This window comes from Callorhinchus milii, unplaced genomic scaffold (assembly GCF_018977255.1).
Source record: "Callorhinchus milii isolate IMCB2004 unplaced genomic scaffold, IMCB_Cmil_1.0 Scaffold2, whole genome shotgun sequence".
In the NCBI taxonomy this organism is placed as follows: domain Eukaryota; kingdom Metazoa; phylum Chordata; class Chondrichthyes; order Chimaeriformes; family Callorhinchidae; genus Callorhinchus; species Callorhinchus milii.
In genome coordinates, this window is record NW_024704743.1 from 96,453,226 (window position 1) to 96,472,769 (window position 19,544).

The window sequence follows — 19,544 nt, forward strand, 5'->3', positions numbered from 1 at the left end:
GAGGTCCTTTGGCACTCCCAAAATCTGATGATCCTCCGGTGGAATGACATGTCGGAGGGCCTGCTGTAGACTTATACACTCTAGGATCAGGGATTAAGTGTTGACAGACACGTTGAAATATTCCGTTCTTACGAAGGGTCGTGGACCCGAAACATTGACTCACTTTCCTTTCTTCATAGATGCTGCCTGACCTGCTGAGTGTTCCCAGCGACTTATGTTTTTGCTTCAGATTTCCAGCATCTGCAGTATTTTGTGTCTTGTATAAGTCGTCGATGTTGTACTCCTTCTATGGCTTGCCAGAGATCGGGAATTTGGTAATGAAGAATGTTCACACAAACCACTGGATCAACACAGAATACTGGGAGCATCCGCATGTTGATTTCAAACATTATTGAAATACTGTACAAAGCAGGACTTGTACATTCTGCTGCCTTAAAACACAGGCAAAAAATACACAATCAAGATTTCAAAGATAAATTTGGGTTTATTTTAAAAAACGTTACAACAGTTTCTAAAAAATCGTTGCTTGAAATCTATTTAAGCATTTTATTTTCATTAACATTTTAATGATTGCATTCCAGCCTAATAAGTGCAATAAAATTACCTGGATTGCTTTCAGGTACACTAAACTCTAAACTAACACATATTAATAGTTAAGTGCACTAAAAAAATAGATGGTGGGATAACAAGGCCCGAAACTTTTCCCTCCTCAATTGTGCTGGAATAAGGTATTAATACAGGCAATGGCGACAGGAGCAGTATTTGGAATCCATTCGGTCTCAGCATATCCTGGGTTAGGGAAGGGAAACCCTGGGTTCCTCACTCCTGATACTCATCTAGAGACCCTGACTTAAAAGTGTCTGTGGGCACTTGATGAGGATAGGGTCAAGCTTGATTGTGACGTTGCCTCTCTAATACAGGCATATAACTGGACTCAAGACAACAACAACAAAATTACATTTGTATAGCGTCTTTCACGTCGGGAGGACGTTCCAAGGTGCTGGACAGACAGAATTTTGGTCGGGGAAGACAATGAATAAGGGCCATTTAGCAAGATATTGGAGGGTCTGATGCCTTCAGGGGAGGGAAGAAACCTGAAAATAGCCTTTAAGATTATCCCACATTATAAAAGTAACATATAGTAGTAGATTTTATTGCACTGATTCCACAATCTATTTCTATATGGAGTCTGGTTAGTGCAAAAATTGCCAAAAATAAGGACTTACATTGTACTATCCTTTCTTTGTACAATCAACATTATGCAGGATTACATTGTTATGATTTGAGTGTTAGAATTGTAATTGGTGGTACAAAACTATTTGCAAACTATTCTCTAATAGGAAGACTGCAATGAATGGGTACGGAAGGATAAGATCAAATAGGCCTTCTTTAGAGTATCTCTTTTGACTTTGTGATGAAGTTACTAGTCCACAGCATATAACTAGAGAACCTGTTATAGCAGAGAATATAGAGTAGATTCATGAGAATGATGCTGGAGATGAAGGAATATAGCTATCAAGAGAGGATGGAGAGGTTAAGTCTCTTTGGCACAATGAAAGTTCAGGGATGATACAATAGAGGTGTTTCAGATAATGAAAGAGTTTGAGAGGATGAATAGAACTGCTTCCGCTGGTAAGTAATATGAAGATAAAAGGCATAATTTAAGATTATAGATTTAAGATTATTGTAATGTTCGTTTACAAAATACACAATCTCTAGACTTTATAGTAAAATCCTGTGAAGCTCTTTGATATATCCTCCCACTGTGAAAAGCACTATATCAAACACAAGCTTTTTGTTTTAATAACTATGAGCATGAATGGGTAAGTTAAGAAATAAAATTTCCTAGAGTAGCAAATTAATTAGTAGGGGTGGTTGTTGGAACACATGATTTTCTGGTTGGGTTAAGCAGAGTGGTGGTTAATCACTTCTGGGTTTGTTTAGGACTTCCTCACAAGTGGACCCAAATATATGCACCATCATATCTTACCCATTTGAAAGCAGAGACGCAAAGTTACACCAAATAAAAATAACCAACTGTTTGCAAATCCTGACTGAAAACAATGTCTTAAAATTAACAAATATATCTGTTTACTTTTGCTTTCCATTCCTCATTGTGCAAATTGGTAGCATTTAAGAACTGCATAATATGTTACACTTTCTTAAAGATGCAACCCAAGAGATATCATACAAATTCAACTATAAAATGAAACTTGAAACATAACTTAATACAAGAACCAAGTCCATCCCTCTCCCTCAATGCCATCCAACACATCATTGGTAAACATCTTGAATAGGGTTGGTGACAATGGGCAGCCTTGCCTTATCCCTCCTTCAAGAGGGAGGGCTCAGTGAGTCCACCGTCAACCCTTTCACAGATCTTGGCGCTGGAATACACATTCCGGATAATGGAATATTCTGGATAATGTTTTCATGTGGTTTAGAACAAAGAATAAACGGTCATGTAAAATTCCTCTTCCAGCCTCAGAACCAAAAGGTAAGAACTGCAGCATTAAAACTTCAGCCAATGAAGTGAATAGCTTTTGAATAAAAAACATGCTGTGCCTGGACGCAGAAATCCAGTTATTTATTGCTAGAATGATCAAGCCATTTGGATACGTTTTGGAAGTTGGCACTTTTATCACTGGCCTCACTTTGAGAAAAATAATCAAGTGAGATCCAGGATGAAGATAGATTGAAAACAATACCTGAATGTCTGAAATTGGACAGCATTTGAATTTGCTCACAAAGGCCTCCAAATTGTTTTGTGGTTGGAAATTCTCCATTGTGTATGCAGTATACATGAAAGCAACTTCTTATGCCTGATCACATTATTATTAAATACGCCTTTTTTTCCCCCACAGTCCTGCGATTCCTGAGCAAAATGTCAAGGTGACCTTTCAGTGAGATACTGTATATAATGAACCCATCCAGTTTCTTCCAAGATTTAAAAAAATCACATTTTTTTCCAGAAGGATAATATCACATTAGCAAAATTGATTAACATTAAAAATTCATAGTCTCTTGGCTGTTGTCTTCTTGAATGTGTGTATTCGTCTGTTTTAATGGGATAATTTCAGGCATTTCTGCATGAGTTAATATCCCATTAGCGTCTTTCAGTAGATGGTAGGAATAGCCACGGCGGATTTCAGAGCAAGTGCCATTCTGGCAAAACTGGAAGATATTCCCTGCTGCACTCATCAGGAACATCAGCAGAAGGGTAACTGATATGATTGGCCATATTTTCCTATTAAATATAGAAAAATACATTGTAAAAATATTTTCTATTTCACATTGCTTCGTATTTCTAAATCATCACTGACCTAGTAGTATAACTCCAAAATAAAGACCTGATAATATTGCAAAATATTACTTGCTTAAAGCTCTAGATTTTTCCTAAAATGTGCGAATAGTTAAAAGGAAATTTAAATATGCTAAATTTAAATATGCTACATATGCTAATGGCCCTTCTGCTCTTGAAAGGTGCAGTAACTATTAGCCCCAAAACATTATACAAATATCTGAAAAGAATGTTCTCAGTCTGAAGAAACACTTAGCCAAAATTCATTCATTTAGATTTATGCAGGTTCCCATACTATTGGTTATATCCCATTTCTCTTACACTGAAAATATAGCAATGCAAGAACCTACTGTAATCAACACCAATAAAGCAGTTTTCTTGGGAATGAAGTCAAGGAATAGTATACAGATGGGTTCAGCATATAATTTTCTCCCCTTCCATATAAAATTTATATAGTGGCATACTAGAAGCAGGCAGTGATTGAATTACAGAAAATGGTTAACGATCTGTCACATTAATTTAACAATAAGACTGACTTTGAAACACAGGATAGCCATTTGGCAAACAAAGAAACAAAACAAAAATCTTCCTGTAGGTTACCAGGGGGTCCAAACCCTTATATTTCTGAAAGATTATCAATTTTATTTAAATAGATCAGCACAATATTCTGCCACCGGGATTCAATGTCCCCAAAAGTCAGCTGTCCAGTTCTTCTTCTGGGAATACCTTTGTTGCTGTAGTTTTAACCAAAGATAGCCAGAAAAGAGAAAATTGTGGTAGCATAGATAAATGATGGATGTTTGGCAAACACTTTCCATCCTTTGTACGTTGTCTCAAGTTCTACTACTCCCTAAGTCTCCCAATCAGACTTGTCTATTTAGTTATTTGGAATTCCAAACTCACCTAACCTTGTGAGTTGTTATTTGGAACTGTCTTTCAGGATACAATTACATTCAAATATACTTTATTGTGTTGGCTTACTTTGCTCTATCAATTGCTACTTTTGGTGAGTGAAATGAGTGATGCAGGTAAACCAGATCCTCCTTGGCTATATTTTCTAATTCAAAAGGATCAAATGCAAGGATTACTATTGTCAAGATAATAATATTGCCAAATGGGGGGATGGATTTATATTATATATATATTTTATTTATGTATTTGAAACTCTAATATCCCATTTAATGCTGCTTCCGGTGAAGTACGAGATGCAAATACCTAGATAATAAAAGATAAAAAAGCAATAAAATATACATACGTTTTCAAGAAATTAGAATCCTCTTCCAAGTTTTGTTGCTCCTTCCCCGTTTTATCCATCTGTGAAGCTATGCAATTATGGACTGTAACACAAATAGGATGGAATTTGTGTCTAATTTGGATACTATTCATATTATTAAGCTAATTTTAAAAGGGAGACTAATAACTAGCAATGGGTAGAGTTAGTCAAATATAATCACAAATGCATGGAATTTAGTTTTTTTTTAAATACTAACCAAGCAAAAACATTATTTTGAGGGGAATTGGGTGAAATTTTGACTGATTGTTTACTGCAAGGACCTGAGTTTGCATTGAGCTCAGAAAGGCTATATGACAGACTTTTCTGCAGCACTTTGGAATCATTTGGTTGGAAATGGATATATTACTATTCCTGTACTGACTCCAATGTGATATAAAATGTGGAGTGATCTTAAAAATATCGTAATGTCTGATAGCTAATTAAGCCAATGGAAATAACACCCATGCCTGAGCATCCCACTTTATTTTGACTGATCATGCAAGGACAACAATCGCCCAGGGCAGATTTTGGTGGGAACCAGATTTGTCCCTCTAAAAGCCTTATGCCTTCGACTACTGAATCAAGCAGCTCAACCTTTCTGCATGAACATGGGCAGATGCCCTCCTTCATCAGTGCCAGTCAAGATGGGCCACCTTCATAGCAAGTGGCAGTGGAGGGCAGGAGATGTGCCTTCTCCCAATGTTGGGTCAGATATGATGAAGTATGTACGTAATATCATTTTTCCAGGAAGAAAGAGGAACCAACAAGGTTGTCCTCAATGATTTAAAAAGGTAATTGCGCATACATCTGGAGTCCTGTAGTTCAGTGATTAGAGCACTCGCCTCACATGCGAGAGACCTGGGTTTGATTCCCACCAGGGTGAAAAGTTGGGCAAGTTTCCTTACTCACCACGACTGTTTACCTAGCAGTAAGTAGGAACCTGGTTGTAGTCGATTAGTGGATCACTTTTTCGGGGGTAATAATTTCTTCAAAAATAATAATAGTAAATTAGTCACTTCAATCCAGTGGGACATTGCTGTTCGCAATTGGCTGCCACGTTTTGCCCACAAAATATAGTCAATTCACTTTGAGGCATATCCTGTGAAGTGCTTCGAGACGTCTTGAAGATGAGGTAAGGTGCTATATCAAATGCAAATATATCAAAAGTATTATTATAATTATTATTATTATATGAAGATAAAAATATCTGAGGTGACCCCCTACTAAACCTTCTTTCTCATTTGGACTAACAAAGGACTTCAGAGAATACTTTCATACCACACTGCATACAAACTACTTCGCTGGAATAGAAACATTTTCCTCCAACTATACAGTTATGCTTTATCCATGATACTGGACTTTTATACCTGTGAAATCTGACATATGTCTCTACTAATACCAGGAGCACTGAGCTTTCTCCTAGTATCATCTTTTTCTCTAGTCACTTCTCCTGGTATGTTGCAATGTCAAACTACTGAAGATAATAATAATCCTTGCATTTGATATAGTGCTTTTCATATCTTCGAAACATCTCAAAGAACTTCACAGGATATACTGTAAATTGAATTGACTGTATATTTGTGGGCAAAACAAATATAGGATAGGATTATTTATCATGAAAAAGAAATATACTGTACTAGAAAGTGCCTTTTGTTGCATTTTGTGGTGGGGATCATTTGTCAAGTAACTATTTATACTAACGTTTTTACAACTTTCATTTTTGAAGAGTGAATGACATGGGTGGGAGAAGTTTGGTAATGCAGGATGTAGCCTAAATATGTGTAGTATCAGAGCGCTAGAGCTCCAGGACTGTATATGTGCTTATTCTCAAAATAAAAGCCTGGTTCCTGGGTTCTATAGATAAATCTGTGATGCAGCCAGAATAACTCCCCCTAATGTAGTATAGAACCACACAGCCTAGGAAGTTTCCATGTTTGATCCCTAGTTTGTCCTGTGTGAGCCAATTTGAGTTGTAGTAGTGATGTGACACAAAGCTTTGTTTCAGTAGCACTGCTGAAGGAGGGCAGGGAGGGTGTTCGAAGGCTCGGTCGAAGAGGAAGGTTTTGAAATTACGACAGATTACCTTGAGGAGAGACATGAGAAAATCAGGCTGATGTGAGAGGAGAGAAAGTTATAAACATTGGTGCTGTGTGAAAGGGAAAATGTCACAAGTTCTCCAGACATATTGACCTTTACTCTGCCTCTAAACCATGTTATACTTGGAAACTTGATGTCAATAATTTGATGCCAAAAGTAGCAATTAATTTCACAGTCTTGACATCTTTGACATTGTTCGCAATGAAAAAGCAAATAAAAAATGTTTTGGTGCTGCACAAAATGTAGTAATTAGTAAATATTTGAGTACCTCTGTACCAGCTGCCATTAAGGATGGACTCAAGGGTGATGTTACAGCTGCCAGTCACTGGATGGCAGGGGCACATGTCTGCACATTGACATGCCTGCTGACACTGCTGGCCATACCATCCCACAGGACATTCTGTTTTAAAAAGTGTAGAATTTAGTACACATATTTATGCAAAAATTAGTGTCTATTTTATTTTCATTTGTTTACATTGAAAATCTATTTAATCTGCTTTAAACAAAATTAAAAAGGCTATTCTATTAATTAGAAACTCAAACCTCACTGAATGAAAAGATTTGGAAAAAAATTACTTTATATAAAGAAACTATCAAGAAACAAATCGCAATTTAAAATGACATAAACACCGACCACAGTGAAATACCTGAGTTCCATTGCAAATGAAAATTAAGAGAGAAAAAAAATTAAGAGAGAAAAAGGAACCAAACAGTCACCCCAGTGTTATCATGTGTACTAATTCCTTGTCAGTATTATGTCAGTATTATGTTTAAGTTTAAAATGGATAATTGCTAATTGATAATGGATAATTGCTCCCCATTTCTGTAAAATATTTAGGCATTGATTGTGTGATTAAAGCCATTAAAACCTTGTGTGCATTCTGCGTAGTATAGCAGCACGGAGAAAGAAGTGGCATTGGTAATCAATTTTACCTATATAAAAATACGATAGTACTTCAGATCAGCCTGCCATCTGGCACAATCTGCATGAAATGTGCTGTCAGCCCAAGAAAACAAAATCATTCACTATTAATGCCCCATTATAGAACAAGTATGAAGATACATAACATCTGGAAATATGTTGATAAACCAGATGAACTTTGTTCTTGCAGTTTAACATGATAATGTGTTACTACCCTGTTTCAATGTGATGTTGTCTGACATTTATAAAATAGATGATGACATTAAAAATACATTAAATGAACAGTTCTGTGAAAGGAAACTAAAACGTTACAGGTTTCAGTAATGTACCGTGTTGAAAGGCTTACTGACAAAATTAACAGAAGTGATTGCCCAAAGTTAAGTAAGCAAAAGTGTTTATTTAATGCAGTATTTTGAACATTTATTAATTTTAGTTTTTTTAAATAAAAATTTAAATCAGCAACCTCAAACTGTACTATTGAACTTAAATGTAGAGCTTTTCATATTATTGAATTTTTGTTGGGATAAAGATTCCAATGCGTAACTGATGTCATTAAGCATTACAGTGGAAGCCAGTTAAGACAGACACACTTGGGCCGGCCAGTTTGTCCTGCTTAAGAGGCGTCCGAGGTTAACTGAAATACCAATCCCACCCAGAAGAGGAGCCGCGCAGACACCGTATAATAATATGTAATAATGTTGTTTCACTTGAAGCAATGATAACTAAGCAGTTAAACTTAAAACACTTGCACACAATTCAGTAAAATATATTTATCTTTGTTTGGCTGCAACTGAGAGTGCAGCAGTGTCCGCCCAGCAGAGGAGCAGCGGTGCCGCCTCCCTCCCATTGCCCTCCCCATTGGACGGGAAGGGGACGGTGGCGCTGAGGTGATTGACAGCCGGCAGTCACTTGTGAATGTTTGGGCTCCAGCCAATGACAAGAGGCTCAGCTGTCAATCAATCGCGATTTCACTTCCTTGTTCTTCCCTGTTCCTCCGCCCCCTCACTGATTGACAGCCCAACTCCAGCTGCTTGTGAATGGCTGGAGTCCACTGTCAATCGCAATTTGACTCCTCCCTTTTACATCTTGGAGCCCTTCATGGCTGAATGGAGTCACTGGACACACAGAATGCCTGAGTGAGTATGTGCAGCAGTGACCAGCGCGGCATTTTGACTGGATTCAGCAGATTTTTGTTTGAATCAGCTGGCATATTTAAAACAGGCAAGAATACAAATGAATTGGAGCTGGGCGTTTTGTTCAATTTTCCCCGACGTCTGGGGTTAACCCGCGTCCGGCAAAAGGGGATTTCACTGTCTTTTAATATGAAACATGAGTTGTGAGATCACACACAAGCACATCAGATATAAAAGCTGGTTCATAGCGTAAAGAGTGATCAAAGAGACTCAAGGAATGCTGGACTATTATAAGTATAGAATGTAAGAACAAGGAAGTAATGTCACAATACAGATAGTTTGACAGATATCATATGGAGTACTTTATTCAGCTTTGGGTGTTCTACACGAGGAAGATATACTTGCCTTGGAGAATGTTCAGCAAGTAATCACCAAGATGACAATTGGAATGCAAAGACTCAACTATGAGAGGCAGAATAAACTTTGGGTCATATTGACTGGAAAACAGGTCGAAGGGAGATCTGATTGAGCTATTCAAAATAATGAAGGGCACCGACGACGTAAACAAGAACAACTTAATTCTTGGTAGAAATTTAGGACAAAAGGCATAACCTTAAAATTAGAGCTAAAAGGGTCACATAAAGGGTTGTAAGAATATAAATAATCCTTGCACTTGGAAGGACCAAAAAGGAATTTGGAATAGACTAACTCAGAAAGCCATAGATACAAAGTTGATTGTGATATTCAAAAGAGCGATTGCATAGATACTTGGAAAGCAAGGAAAGAGGAGAAACAAAATGGAGAAATGGAATTAAGGGAATTGCCTTAGACTTAATGGTGGAGTGGACTAAATGGGCTGGATGACCTTTGCTTGTTTCTTAGAAAAGAAAAGGGAAGAACGACAGCTGATGCCAGTATTTAGAGAAAGGTATATCTTACCATAACTAAGACAGTTGACTGTAAACTACAGAAAAAAAACACATGCTCACCATAACTACAGTTAACTCCCATCCACCCAGGAAAACAAACACATCCATCTGTATGATAAAGAGCATTACCTGTTAGTGGCAGAATACATTTTAACAAGAAGAACAATAGCTTACATGTTATAATAATGTGACAAGATAATAATAAAAATAATCTTTACATTTGATATTGTGCCTTTCATGTTAGGTGGATGTCTCAAAGTGCTTCACAGAAAGTGTAGTGATACTGTATATTTTTAAGCAAATCGTTAGCCAGTTTGAACACAGCAATTTTCTACAAACAACCATAGTGTGAATAAGCAATTATATCTGGGGAATTATTGGCCAGGACACCAGGAAAAACTTTCCTTTCTTTTTGAGAAGTGCATTGGTATCTTTAATATCCACCTGAACAGGCAAGTGGGACCTCAGTTTAACATTTCACGCTGGTGGAAAAAATATTTACCACGAGGTAAATAAAGTCAGTCAGTATTTATGTAACTATAGCTCCCTAGGTAAATGAAGGCAGCCAGTATTTGCATTATAACAATGGTTACCTACTGTTGGTAACATCATCATTAATATTCCTCAGTCATTCAAAAACATCACAAATTAGATTTTGCTGTTATCCTGTGGGGAAGGGTGTTGAAATCATCTGGAGGCAAAGTCTATTCATACACAGCCTCCTTTTTCATCACAACTCAATCTGCTGTACAGAGGAAGCAGCGTCCATAATACAAGTTAACAACACAATAAAATTAAATAGATTATTTCAAAGCTATGTCAAGAGAAAAGGAGAATCAAGGCAATAGCCTGAGAAGACTTTTCTTATAGTACATAATCTTACATTCTTTTAATTTGCTTAACCTGGACTACAAATTTTGCCCACAAAATATACAGTTATTATTCTGTGAAGCGCTTTGAGACACCTCAACAATGTGATAAAGTGCTATATAGAATGCAAGGATTATTATTGTTAAATATATCTATACCAAAAGTACATCAGCAGTGCAGAAAATTCTGAGGTTCGACATATTCAGCGTTACAGCAGGGCAAAAGGAATAGAGGGCTGTGGGAGAGGGATGAGGAAGGGAGAAGGCTCATGTGGACCATAAATACTGGAATGGTCTCGTTGGGCCCAATGGTCTGTTTCCACGCTGTAACATTCTATGGAGTCCTGTAGCTCAGTGGTTAGAGCACTCGCTTTGCAAGTGAGAGACCTGAGTTCAATTCCAGGCAGGGCGAAACCTTGGGCAAGTTTCCTTACTCCACACGCCTAATAATAATCCCTCCAAAAACCAAAAACAACAATAAATTGGTCATTTTTAATCTACGCCTGTTTGTGGGACATTGCTGTGCGCAATTGGCTGCCGCGTTCGCCCACAAATATACAGTCAATTCACTTTGCAGTATGTTCTGTGAAGCGCTTTGGGACGTCCTCCCGACGTGAAAAGCGCTATATCAAATGCAAGGATTATTATTATTATTATTATTATGTAAATTAGCTTGAGGTAAGACAGCACTAAAGCATCTTCTGTTTAAAGACGACAGATCTGCTCCTGATTACAGGAGAAAAAGAACCAGGTGTAGTGCAGAACAAGTCGAATGGTGAAGGATTCTATCACTGTACAATTGCATGAATTTTTTAACTATTGCCTCCAGGTATTTTACTCTTCATATTTCATAGTAACATATTTATGGAGATTGAAATTAAATTGTGTGAATTGACATGCTGAAAACTGAATCATCAAATTCAATAACCTGATTTGCATTCATTTACGGATTCTGCTAACCATGTATTAATTGGTTCTCATGCACTTTAGATACAGTAATACGATACTTTGTATAATGTAAACAGAAACATAACTCTACAATTTAGCCAGAAGAGATTGACAGTAGTGTCAGTAATTCAATATATTGTACACAGCATTCAAATTGAAACCACAAGCAATTGTATTATATGCGCTTTGCTAGCTCTAACAAATGGGAGATCCCATTATATGTTCAGAATACAAAATTTACCAGGGCTGGCAAAGAGTAGCTGTTAAGACCCCATAATTGAGTAACTTAGCCCCATTGTTGATTCTCAAGCAACATTTTAAAGTTGCATTAACCCTGATTGGATGTACTAAATTTAATTGAGGAGATATATTGATACATACTCTCAGTGCAGATTCCATTCTCAGTACAATTCGAAGGTCCACAGTCAAGGGTATCACATGCTGGACCAGACCAGAAATCTGTGCAGAAACAATCTCCAAGTAAACAATTCCCATGGCCACTACAGTCTGCAGGTACACATTCAGGTTCATGAACACACATAACTGTGGAAACTTGCCGTGGACAGCGCCACATGGAATCAAAAGAACTGCGAAAAAGAAAGGAAAGTTCTCACTAATTTGATCAACAATTTAAGTATAATTTCATCTTTTAAGGTTTAATTGATACCTATTCACTGCGGCATGTTAAAGGGTACTTACCAGTGATCTGATGGGTAGTTTGCAAGAGTTCCATTAAGCACCAGAGTAGCTGAACCCCCTCCATCCAAATTTATGGCATTAACAACTCCACGGTGCTTTAAAAATTCTGCCATCTCCCATAGATTCAGCCTGCAATGTAAATGTTTTTTATCATTGCAAACCTCTTTTCATTGAAGTATACAAAATGCACAATTAATTCCTTCTGAGCATCAGTGTAGAACAACATTTAATATTATCAGGTAACTGACTGACCTCACAGCAATACAGGGGTATCTGTTTTAAGGCTGTCAAAGATTCCATATTCAAGCAGAACAATATTGACTTAATAGACATCTCAATGGCATGATAAGGCACTATATCAAATGCAAGGATTATTTTATTACTATAATAATAATCCTTGTATTTGATATAGCACCTTATCACGTCAATGAGACATCTCAAAGCGCCAATGAGATAATTTATACTTTACTATTTTTAATCTTGTGACCAGAAATGTTATACAATGCTCCCAGTGCTACCTGACCAGAGCTGTATACAGTTTAAGTATGACCTCTGCGGATCTGAACTGAACTCCTTCGAGCTGAACTGGCTCCAAAGTCACATATTTGGCAACAGAAGTGTTGGAATCAAGCCCACTCTCTTGATAGTACAGTTCCTGAGCAAGGCGGGTCCGCAGTACTCCAGAGCACTGCTGATGACAGTAGAGCCAGCCAATGGCTCATTGGCAGTCTCTGGGGGCAGGGAGTCATAGAATTATACAGCACAGAAGGAGGCCATTCGACCAATTGTGTCTGTGCCGGCTCTTTGAAAAGAGCTATCCAAATCAATCCCACTCCCCCGCTCTCTCCCCATAGCCCTACAAACTTGTCCTCCCCAAATAATTATATACTTCACCTTTAAAAGCTGTTACCGAATCAGCTTCCACCAACCTTTCAGGCAATACATTCCAGATCCAAACAACTCACTGTGTGAAAAAATTTCTCCTCACCTCCCCTCCGTTTCTTTTAACAACTATCTTAAATCGGTGTCCTCGGGTTACTGACCCACCCACCAGTAAAAATTGTTTCTCCTTGTTCACCCTAACGAATCCCCTCATAATTTTGAAAACTTCTATTAAGTCTCCTCTTAACCTTCTGTGCTCCAAGGAGATTAATCCTAGCTTCTCTAGCCTCTCCTGATAACTGAAGTCCCTCATTCCTGGTACCATCCTGGTAAATCTCCTTTGCACCCTCTCCAATGTCTTGACATTCTTCGTAACCTGTGGTGCCCAGAACTGAACACAGTACTCTAGCTGAGTCCTAACCAGTGTTTTATAAAGGTCATCCCACTCAGTTCCTGTTAACCCTGCAGGCAACACCCTAACAGGTAGGGTGGTCCGAGGTGGTCAAGCAGCTCTAAAAGTTGTCAGGCAAGCGACCAATGGTAAACTATATGGTTTCAGCTGGTTAGACTCCAGCAGTGCACCAACACACACTCCGGGGTCCCCAAGTCTTGGTTCCTGCCAACCTGCACCTAATACTTTCCGGAATTAGGTAAGCAGGATGCGTTCCACCAGGGAGAGAGTGTGTATTTCATGTATAGGTGGGATGCACGGATCTCTCAGTTTGGTTTGCATGCTCTTAAGCATGGTGATGGGTTTCTGCACATGTTGGGAGACACACACCCGACCCAAAAAAGCTTAAATCTTAATTGGCAATATAACCCAGCATCGTATTTGAATATGCAAAGCAATCCAATGACCTGGATTTCGGCCATTTTAACTTCACATGCTAAAACAAAGGCCAACTTCTGAGTCATCAAGCCAACCACTTCCTCTTTTGCGGAAGCATAGCAAATCGTAAGTCACATTGATGGGGACCTGATAACCCAGATGGCAACTAGTTTATTTTAGTGGAGCACGTTTGGTCGCAGGAAGTGAGCCAGCCAGCTGATCGTATGCATCATTACAGAGTGTGTTGGAATTGTATGGATTCCAATCATCTGTTAAAATCAGACTACATTGTCTAATCCTATAATAATCCTTGATATAGTGCCTTATTTCATCATTGAGACGTATCAAATCGCTCCACAGAATATACTGTAAAGTGAACTGACTGTATTTTGTTGGTGGAACATTGGTGGAGTCCTGTAGCTCAGTGGTTAGAGCACTCGCTTTGCAAGTGAGAGACCTGAGTTCAATTCCAGGCAGAGGGCGAAACCTTGGGCAAGTTTCCTTACTCCACACAGAGCCTAATAATAATCCCTCCAAAACCAAAAACAATAATAAATTGGTCATTTTCAATCTATGACTGTTTGTGGGACATTGCTGTGCGCAATTGGCTGCCGCGTTTGCCCACAAATATACAGTCAATTCACTTTACAGTGTGTTCTGTGAAGCGCTTTGGGACGTCCTCCCGACGTGAAAAGCGCTATATCAAATACAAGGATTATTATTATTATTATTCTCAAAAAGAAGGAAATCACAAAATATAATAAGGCACAATACAACATAACCTTTGAAATAAATCTTTAAAATGAAGAAATCAGCATTTTGGAAGAGTCTTCCTCATTCATGCTTCTATAACAATTTGTACTTAACACTAGTTATAACCTATATGGAATTAAGATTAATGTATAAATTATTCATGCAAAAAATTCCTCAATTCTAGATTACTATACAATTCTGTTTAATACATAGCTTAGTACGATTATAATCAACTGTTAAATCTTAACAGTTTATTTTAATCTGTTTTATAACACGTGAGGCTAACAAATATTGTCTTACCCTCGGTCGTCAGTTTGCCCATCAATATGGAATAAAACGAGTCTCCCATATTTATCATGCCCCACAGCTGTTCGTGCAGAAACCACATTGACAAATTTGTCAAAAGATCCTAGATAACAGAAGAAACCCAAATTTGGTAAACATATATATTTGCAAATATATATAGTACTATTCCTGAATTTATATTTGTTCTGTGCAGAATACACAAATGATAACTTAATTCCTGATATGAATATAAAATAACTAAGATGATTTTAATAATGTTCGAACCATCATGGACCATGGGTTTAAACTAATCTCTGTGGAGATGAGAAATAGAGACCAGGAACCACACAGGTGGAAATTCTAGGATTCTTTATCTAGGAAGAAAATTCTAGGAGGACCAAGAATAGGTTGGAAACAACTATTGAACATGAAAATACTCAGTGGATAAAACCACATCTTAACTTTCAATGATCATTCAGTTAACCTGCCCATACTGCTCTATCTGAAGAGCTTCAGATTTTTTGCAAACTTTTAACTTTTGTGTTCACAAGCAGTTTCATGAAATAGGTATAAACTGTTCATACAAAAATTATTAACTGTAGAATATTCTACTGTACCCAACAAAGTGATCAGACAGGTCAGCTGAATAATACAGTAATCCAATGGTTGCAAAATAGATCTACTGGATACAATTACACCTCAATAGCTCCAGCAGTAAAATGTAGGAATCTCTATTCTGGGGCTTGACTTAGAATCCCAGCAGGCGTTAGGTTGAATACTACACTTCAAACTTTAAGTTTGGTTTATTCTCAGCTAGGCTGCTGGGTGTATAATTTCATGGTACAGAATCCTTCAAGTTACTTTAGTAAGAATATTCAAGTGACTGTGCCATCTGCTTTTTTTTTTACATCACTAGACCGGAGAATGGAAAATAATAATAATCCTTGCATTTGATATAGCACTTTTCATGTCTTCTAGATGTCTCAAAGCACTTCACAGAATATATTGTAAAGTGAATTGACTGTATATTTGTGGGCAAAACCCGGCAGCCAATTGTGCACAGCAGTGTCCCACAAACAGTCGTGGATTGAGTGACCAAATTACTAATTTATTTAATTATTTATTAATTTTTGAGGGATTATTATCAGGCATGTGGAGTAAGGAAACTTGCCCAAGGTATTGCCCAAGGTTTCGCCCTGCTGGGAATTGACCCAGGCTTCTTGCTTGCGAGGTGAGTGTTCTAACCACCGAGCTACAGGACTCCAAAATAATAAAATAAAACAGACTTACGAAGAACGTACAGCACTGAAGTAGGTAATTCGGCCCAATCTATCCTTGACAGTGTTTACACTCCACAGGAGTCTCCAATCACTCTTTACTCCTTCCACACCCCTCTATTCCATTATCCCTCATGTGAAAGTCTAGCTTCCTCTTAAATCAATACTTAAAGCAAGTTATGTTAAGAATGTATGGAAAAATTAAATATCACAGAAAATGAACCATTTGTGAGTTCACATTTTTTTTTAAATTGCCGTTTCCCAACTTGCATATTTGAAGCTTACGTAATGTGGTTTGATTACAGATACTTTTATCAATTCCCCCTTCCCCCAAACAAGGAAGTTATTTCATCCTCATCTAGTACCATTTGAGTTCAGTGCTTCTGTATCTGTAATATGACCCTACAATGTTTGAAGGAAGCTTAAATAAAAAACTGTTGTACAAGATCACAACAATCAATCATAATGATCTGGTTGTGATCACTTCTAGCACTGATGTCCTGTGGACTAGTAACCTGCTTCAGTCACTAACTAGCTGGTTTCCCACGCTAAAAATGTTTGACTTTCGGGTCGCCAGATTACCACAAGCATCACTTCCTGCACATTGCTACATTTGCTCAATGCACAGGAGATGTCAGCAGCGCTTCTTGCGCCAAGCGAGCAAGAAGTGATCTTACTGACACAAATTAATTCTATCAAATGCAAGGATTCTTAACATTTAGTTATTTAGCAATAGTGAAATTTGGTTAGGTTCTATTGCTGGATTCAAAGTATTCCATTATAATTATTTATTTAAAAAGTAAAGTGCACTTTTACCATATCCTAAATACAACTGAAAGCAAAAATGCCCAACCCCCCCAATCTTTTCAGTGGTTCTCTGAAAGATGCTAGCCGCTGTACTTCCATTGCAGCATTGGACTACCAGCTATCCAGAAAAAAAATCAGTCTAAAAACAGTCGTCCAACATGCCCAGCTTATCAGACATGGCGACTGAGAAGGCTGAGAAGTGTAATGGGTGTCGTGGGAAAAATTGGTTCTCACCTCCAAGACACCTTGAGAATCGGTCGATGTGTTAATTATCATAAGGTCACTAAACTGACTATTAGTTTTAATTAGCGCATAGTTGTTAGTTAACATACAACATAGCAAACTTCACCACATGTGTAAAAACAGACATTAAAACAGCAATTACAAGTGATTTTGTCTGAAGTGAAACAATTTTTAGAGCTTAAAAGGGAAAAAAGTTTGCTGAACTGAAGAATTGTTTTGTTGCATTCAGTCTAGCTCTGTCAAAGTCAATACATGCCAGGGATCACAGTCAACAGAAACTTGATTCTTCAATGATTTCTGTGGGTGGGCCTATGTGGTCATAATGGGAACAAATTTGGGGATAATTTTGCTATAAATAGCAATTGCATGTTTAGTGACTAAAATAAAACAGTTGTGATTGAATAAGATTTTATGTGCAAAGCTGCAGTTTCGTAGCACTTTTCATTCCACATGCCAAAGCTGAACTTGATCTTTAAACATATTTGTTTGTTGAGCAATTTATAGTGCAATGCCCAGTCTTCATTTTTCAGACTACTTTATAAACACTGAATTAACAAAATGTGGTGCAAGCAGAAAGCAGTGTATGTAAAGCAAAAACGTTCCCTTTTGTCTTTATAGTGCTTAAGACAGTCTTAGAAATAATGCAATAAACTTTGATTTCAGGGCATCTTTTCAATTTCACTGTATGCTCATTTAATTAATAAGAAACTTTAATTCTTGTACTGTACCGGTTTCCTGGGTCTCTGCACATTCTGCCATTTTGCTCTCATTAATATAAATAGTGCCATTTCGGAGAAGCCACACTACTCCACTCACTAGCTGAACAAATGGATTTCCTGTGTCCAAGACATCCTCTTCTGACAGATACCTGTCAATATTTGAGAATTCTGATTAAAAATTCTAATATAACATTTATATAACAGCAACAACTTGCATTTATACAGCGCCCTTTCACGTGGGGCAGCATCTTGGGAGTGCTTAACAGTGGGGGGAGCTGGAGGGAGCGAGGAGGTGACTGTAAGCATGGTCAAAGAGGAAAGTTTTCGGTCATGATCTAAAAAAGGGGAAGGAAGGGGCGAGGCAGAGGGACTGGGGGAGAGTTATAAAGCTTCGGGACGTAGTGGCTGAAAGTGCGGCTGCCGATTGTGGAGCAGAGGGGATGAGGGACATGCTGGCAGCTAGAGCCAACCAAGCGGAGGCAGCGGGTAGTAGAGTGGGGAGAAAGAAGGTCACAAACGTAAGGGGGTGCCAAGGTATGAAGAGATTTGTAGATGAGTGAGATGATCTTGAAATCGATCCGTTCTGTTATAGGGAGCTAATGTAGCCTGGTGAGGACTGGGGGTACGGAGTTTAATGTGAGTGAAAATATGAGCACGGATAACTATGCATCTATTACACATATTCATTTAAATGTGTACAGTTAATCAGAAACAAGTTTATTTTTTAAATGTATCTTTATTCTTCTGATAAACTGCATAAAATTACAGGTAATAAACATTATTAAAAATTATTGCAAAGTTTTATTGCACAGCTGTGATTAAAGAATCTAGGAGTAGGAACTTCCAGAAACATTCATATTTAATCAGTAAAATATACACTATTAAATATGTGCTTTTTTGTACCTTTGGAGAAATGAAAAGAAAAAAATGCTAGAAATGCAATCAAACTTAAAATGCTAGACCTAAGTTTAGGTAAAGCCACCCCCATGCAGGTGGAAACCTCATTCATGTCTGCACATTTGATTTCCCCTATGTTTTCCTTGCAGGCCTAACTTGTTCCTCAACAAGCTCCAGTTTATCCATATCTCTGCAGGCCATATCTTTTTCCACACCAGATTCTGCAAGCCATTAGCCCCATCCTCACCAGATGCTTATTCCTAATCCCCAATTTCCTAATTTTCAAATGACTTCAACATCTTTGTGCCTTTGGTCCCCTCCACTCACCTTATTCGGGCTCCCACTAATTCTCTGTAAACTACTTTAAGATGTTATCCTAAGTGAAAGGCACCATACAAGTGCAAGCTATTATCTTTGACTGTATTGCCAGTTGAGATATCATAGTAACAAAATTAAAGTATGTTATGCTACGTTTGTAAAAGTTTGTAATTCAGATAAATTATAATATTTACTCTCCAGGACCAAGATTAAGGACTCTCCTTAATCTTTGCCTGATGGGAATAATTCAAATTAGTTTCCAGTGGAACACTACTATGAAATATTCTTTCAGAGGTTTCACCTTGAATCAATTGGGACGATTCTGGCCAGCACAGACCCAACGTATGCGATGGACTATCTCCC

The 19,544-nt window shown here is 37.8% G+C and overlaps 1 protein-coding gene across 1 annotated transcript in view; it reads right to left on the reverse strand.

The window, feature by feature from the left end:
- Positions 1 to 1,756: 1,756 nt before the first annotated feature.
- nagpa (N-acetylglucosamine-1-phosphodiester alpha-N-acetylglucosaminidase) overlaps positions 1,757 to 19,544 on the reverse strand; it is a 30,891-nt gene continuing 13,103 nt past the window's right edge. The window contains exons 3-10 of the mRNA XM_007887910.2: positions 17,976 to 18,115; positions 14,936 to 15,044; positions 12,172 to 12,300; positions 11,854 to 12,059; positions 9,716 to 9,763; positions 6,940 to 7,071; positions 4,557 to 4,638; positions 1,757 to 3,247 (exon numbers count right to left, since the gene is read on the reverse strand). Of these exons, the coding sequence (XP_007886101.2) occupies positions 3,007 to 3,247; positions 4,557 to 4,638; positions 6,940 to 7,071; positions 9,716 to 9,763; positions 11,854 to 12,059; positions 12,172 to 12,300; positions 14,936 to 15,044; positions 17,976 to 18,115 (1,087 nt within the window). The 3' untranslated portion in view covers positions 1,757 to 3,006. The remainder of the gene's footprint in view (positions 3,248 to 4,556; positions 4,639 to 6,939; positions 7,072 to 9,715; positions 9,764 to 11,853; positions 12,060 to 12,171; positions 12,301 to 14,935; positions 15,045 to 17,975; positions 18,116 to 19,544) is intronic.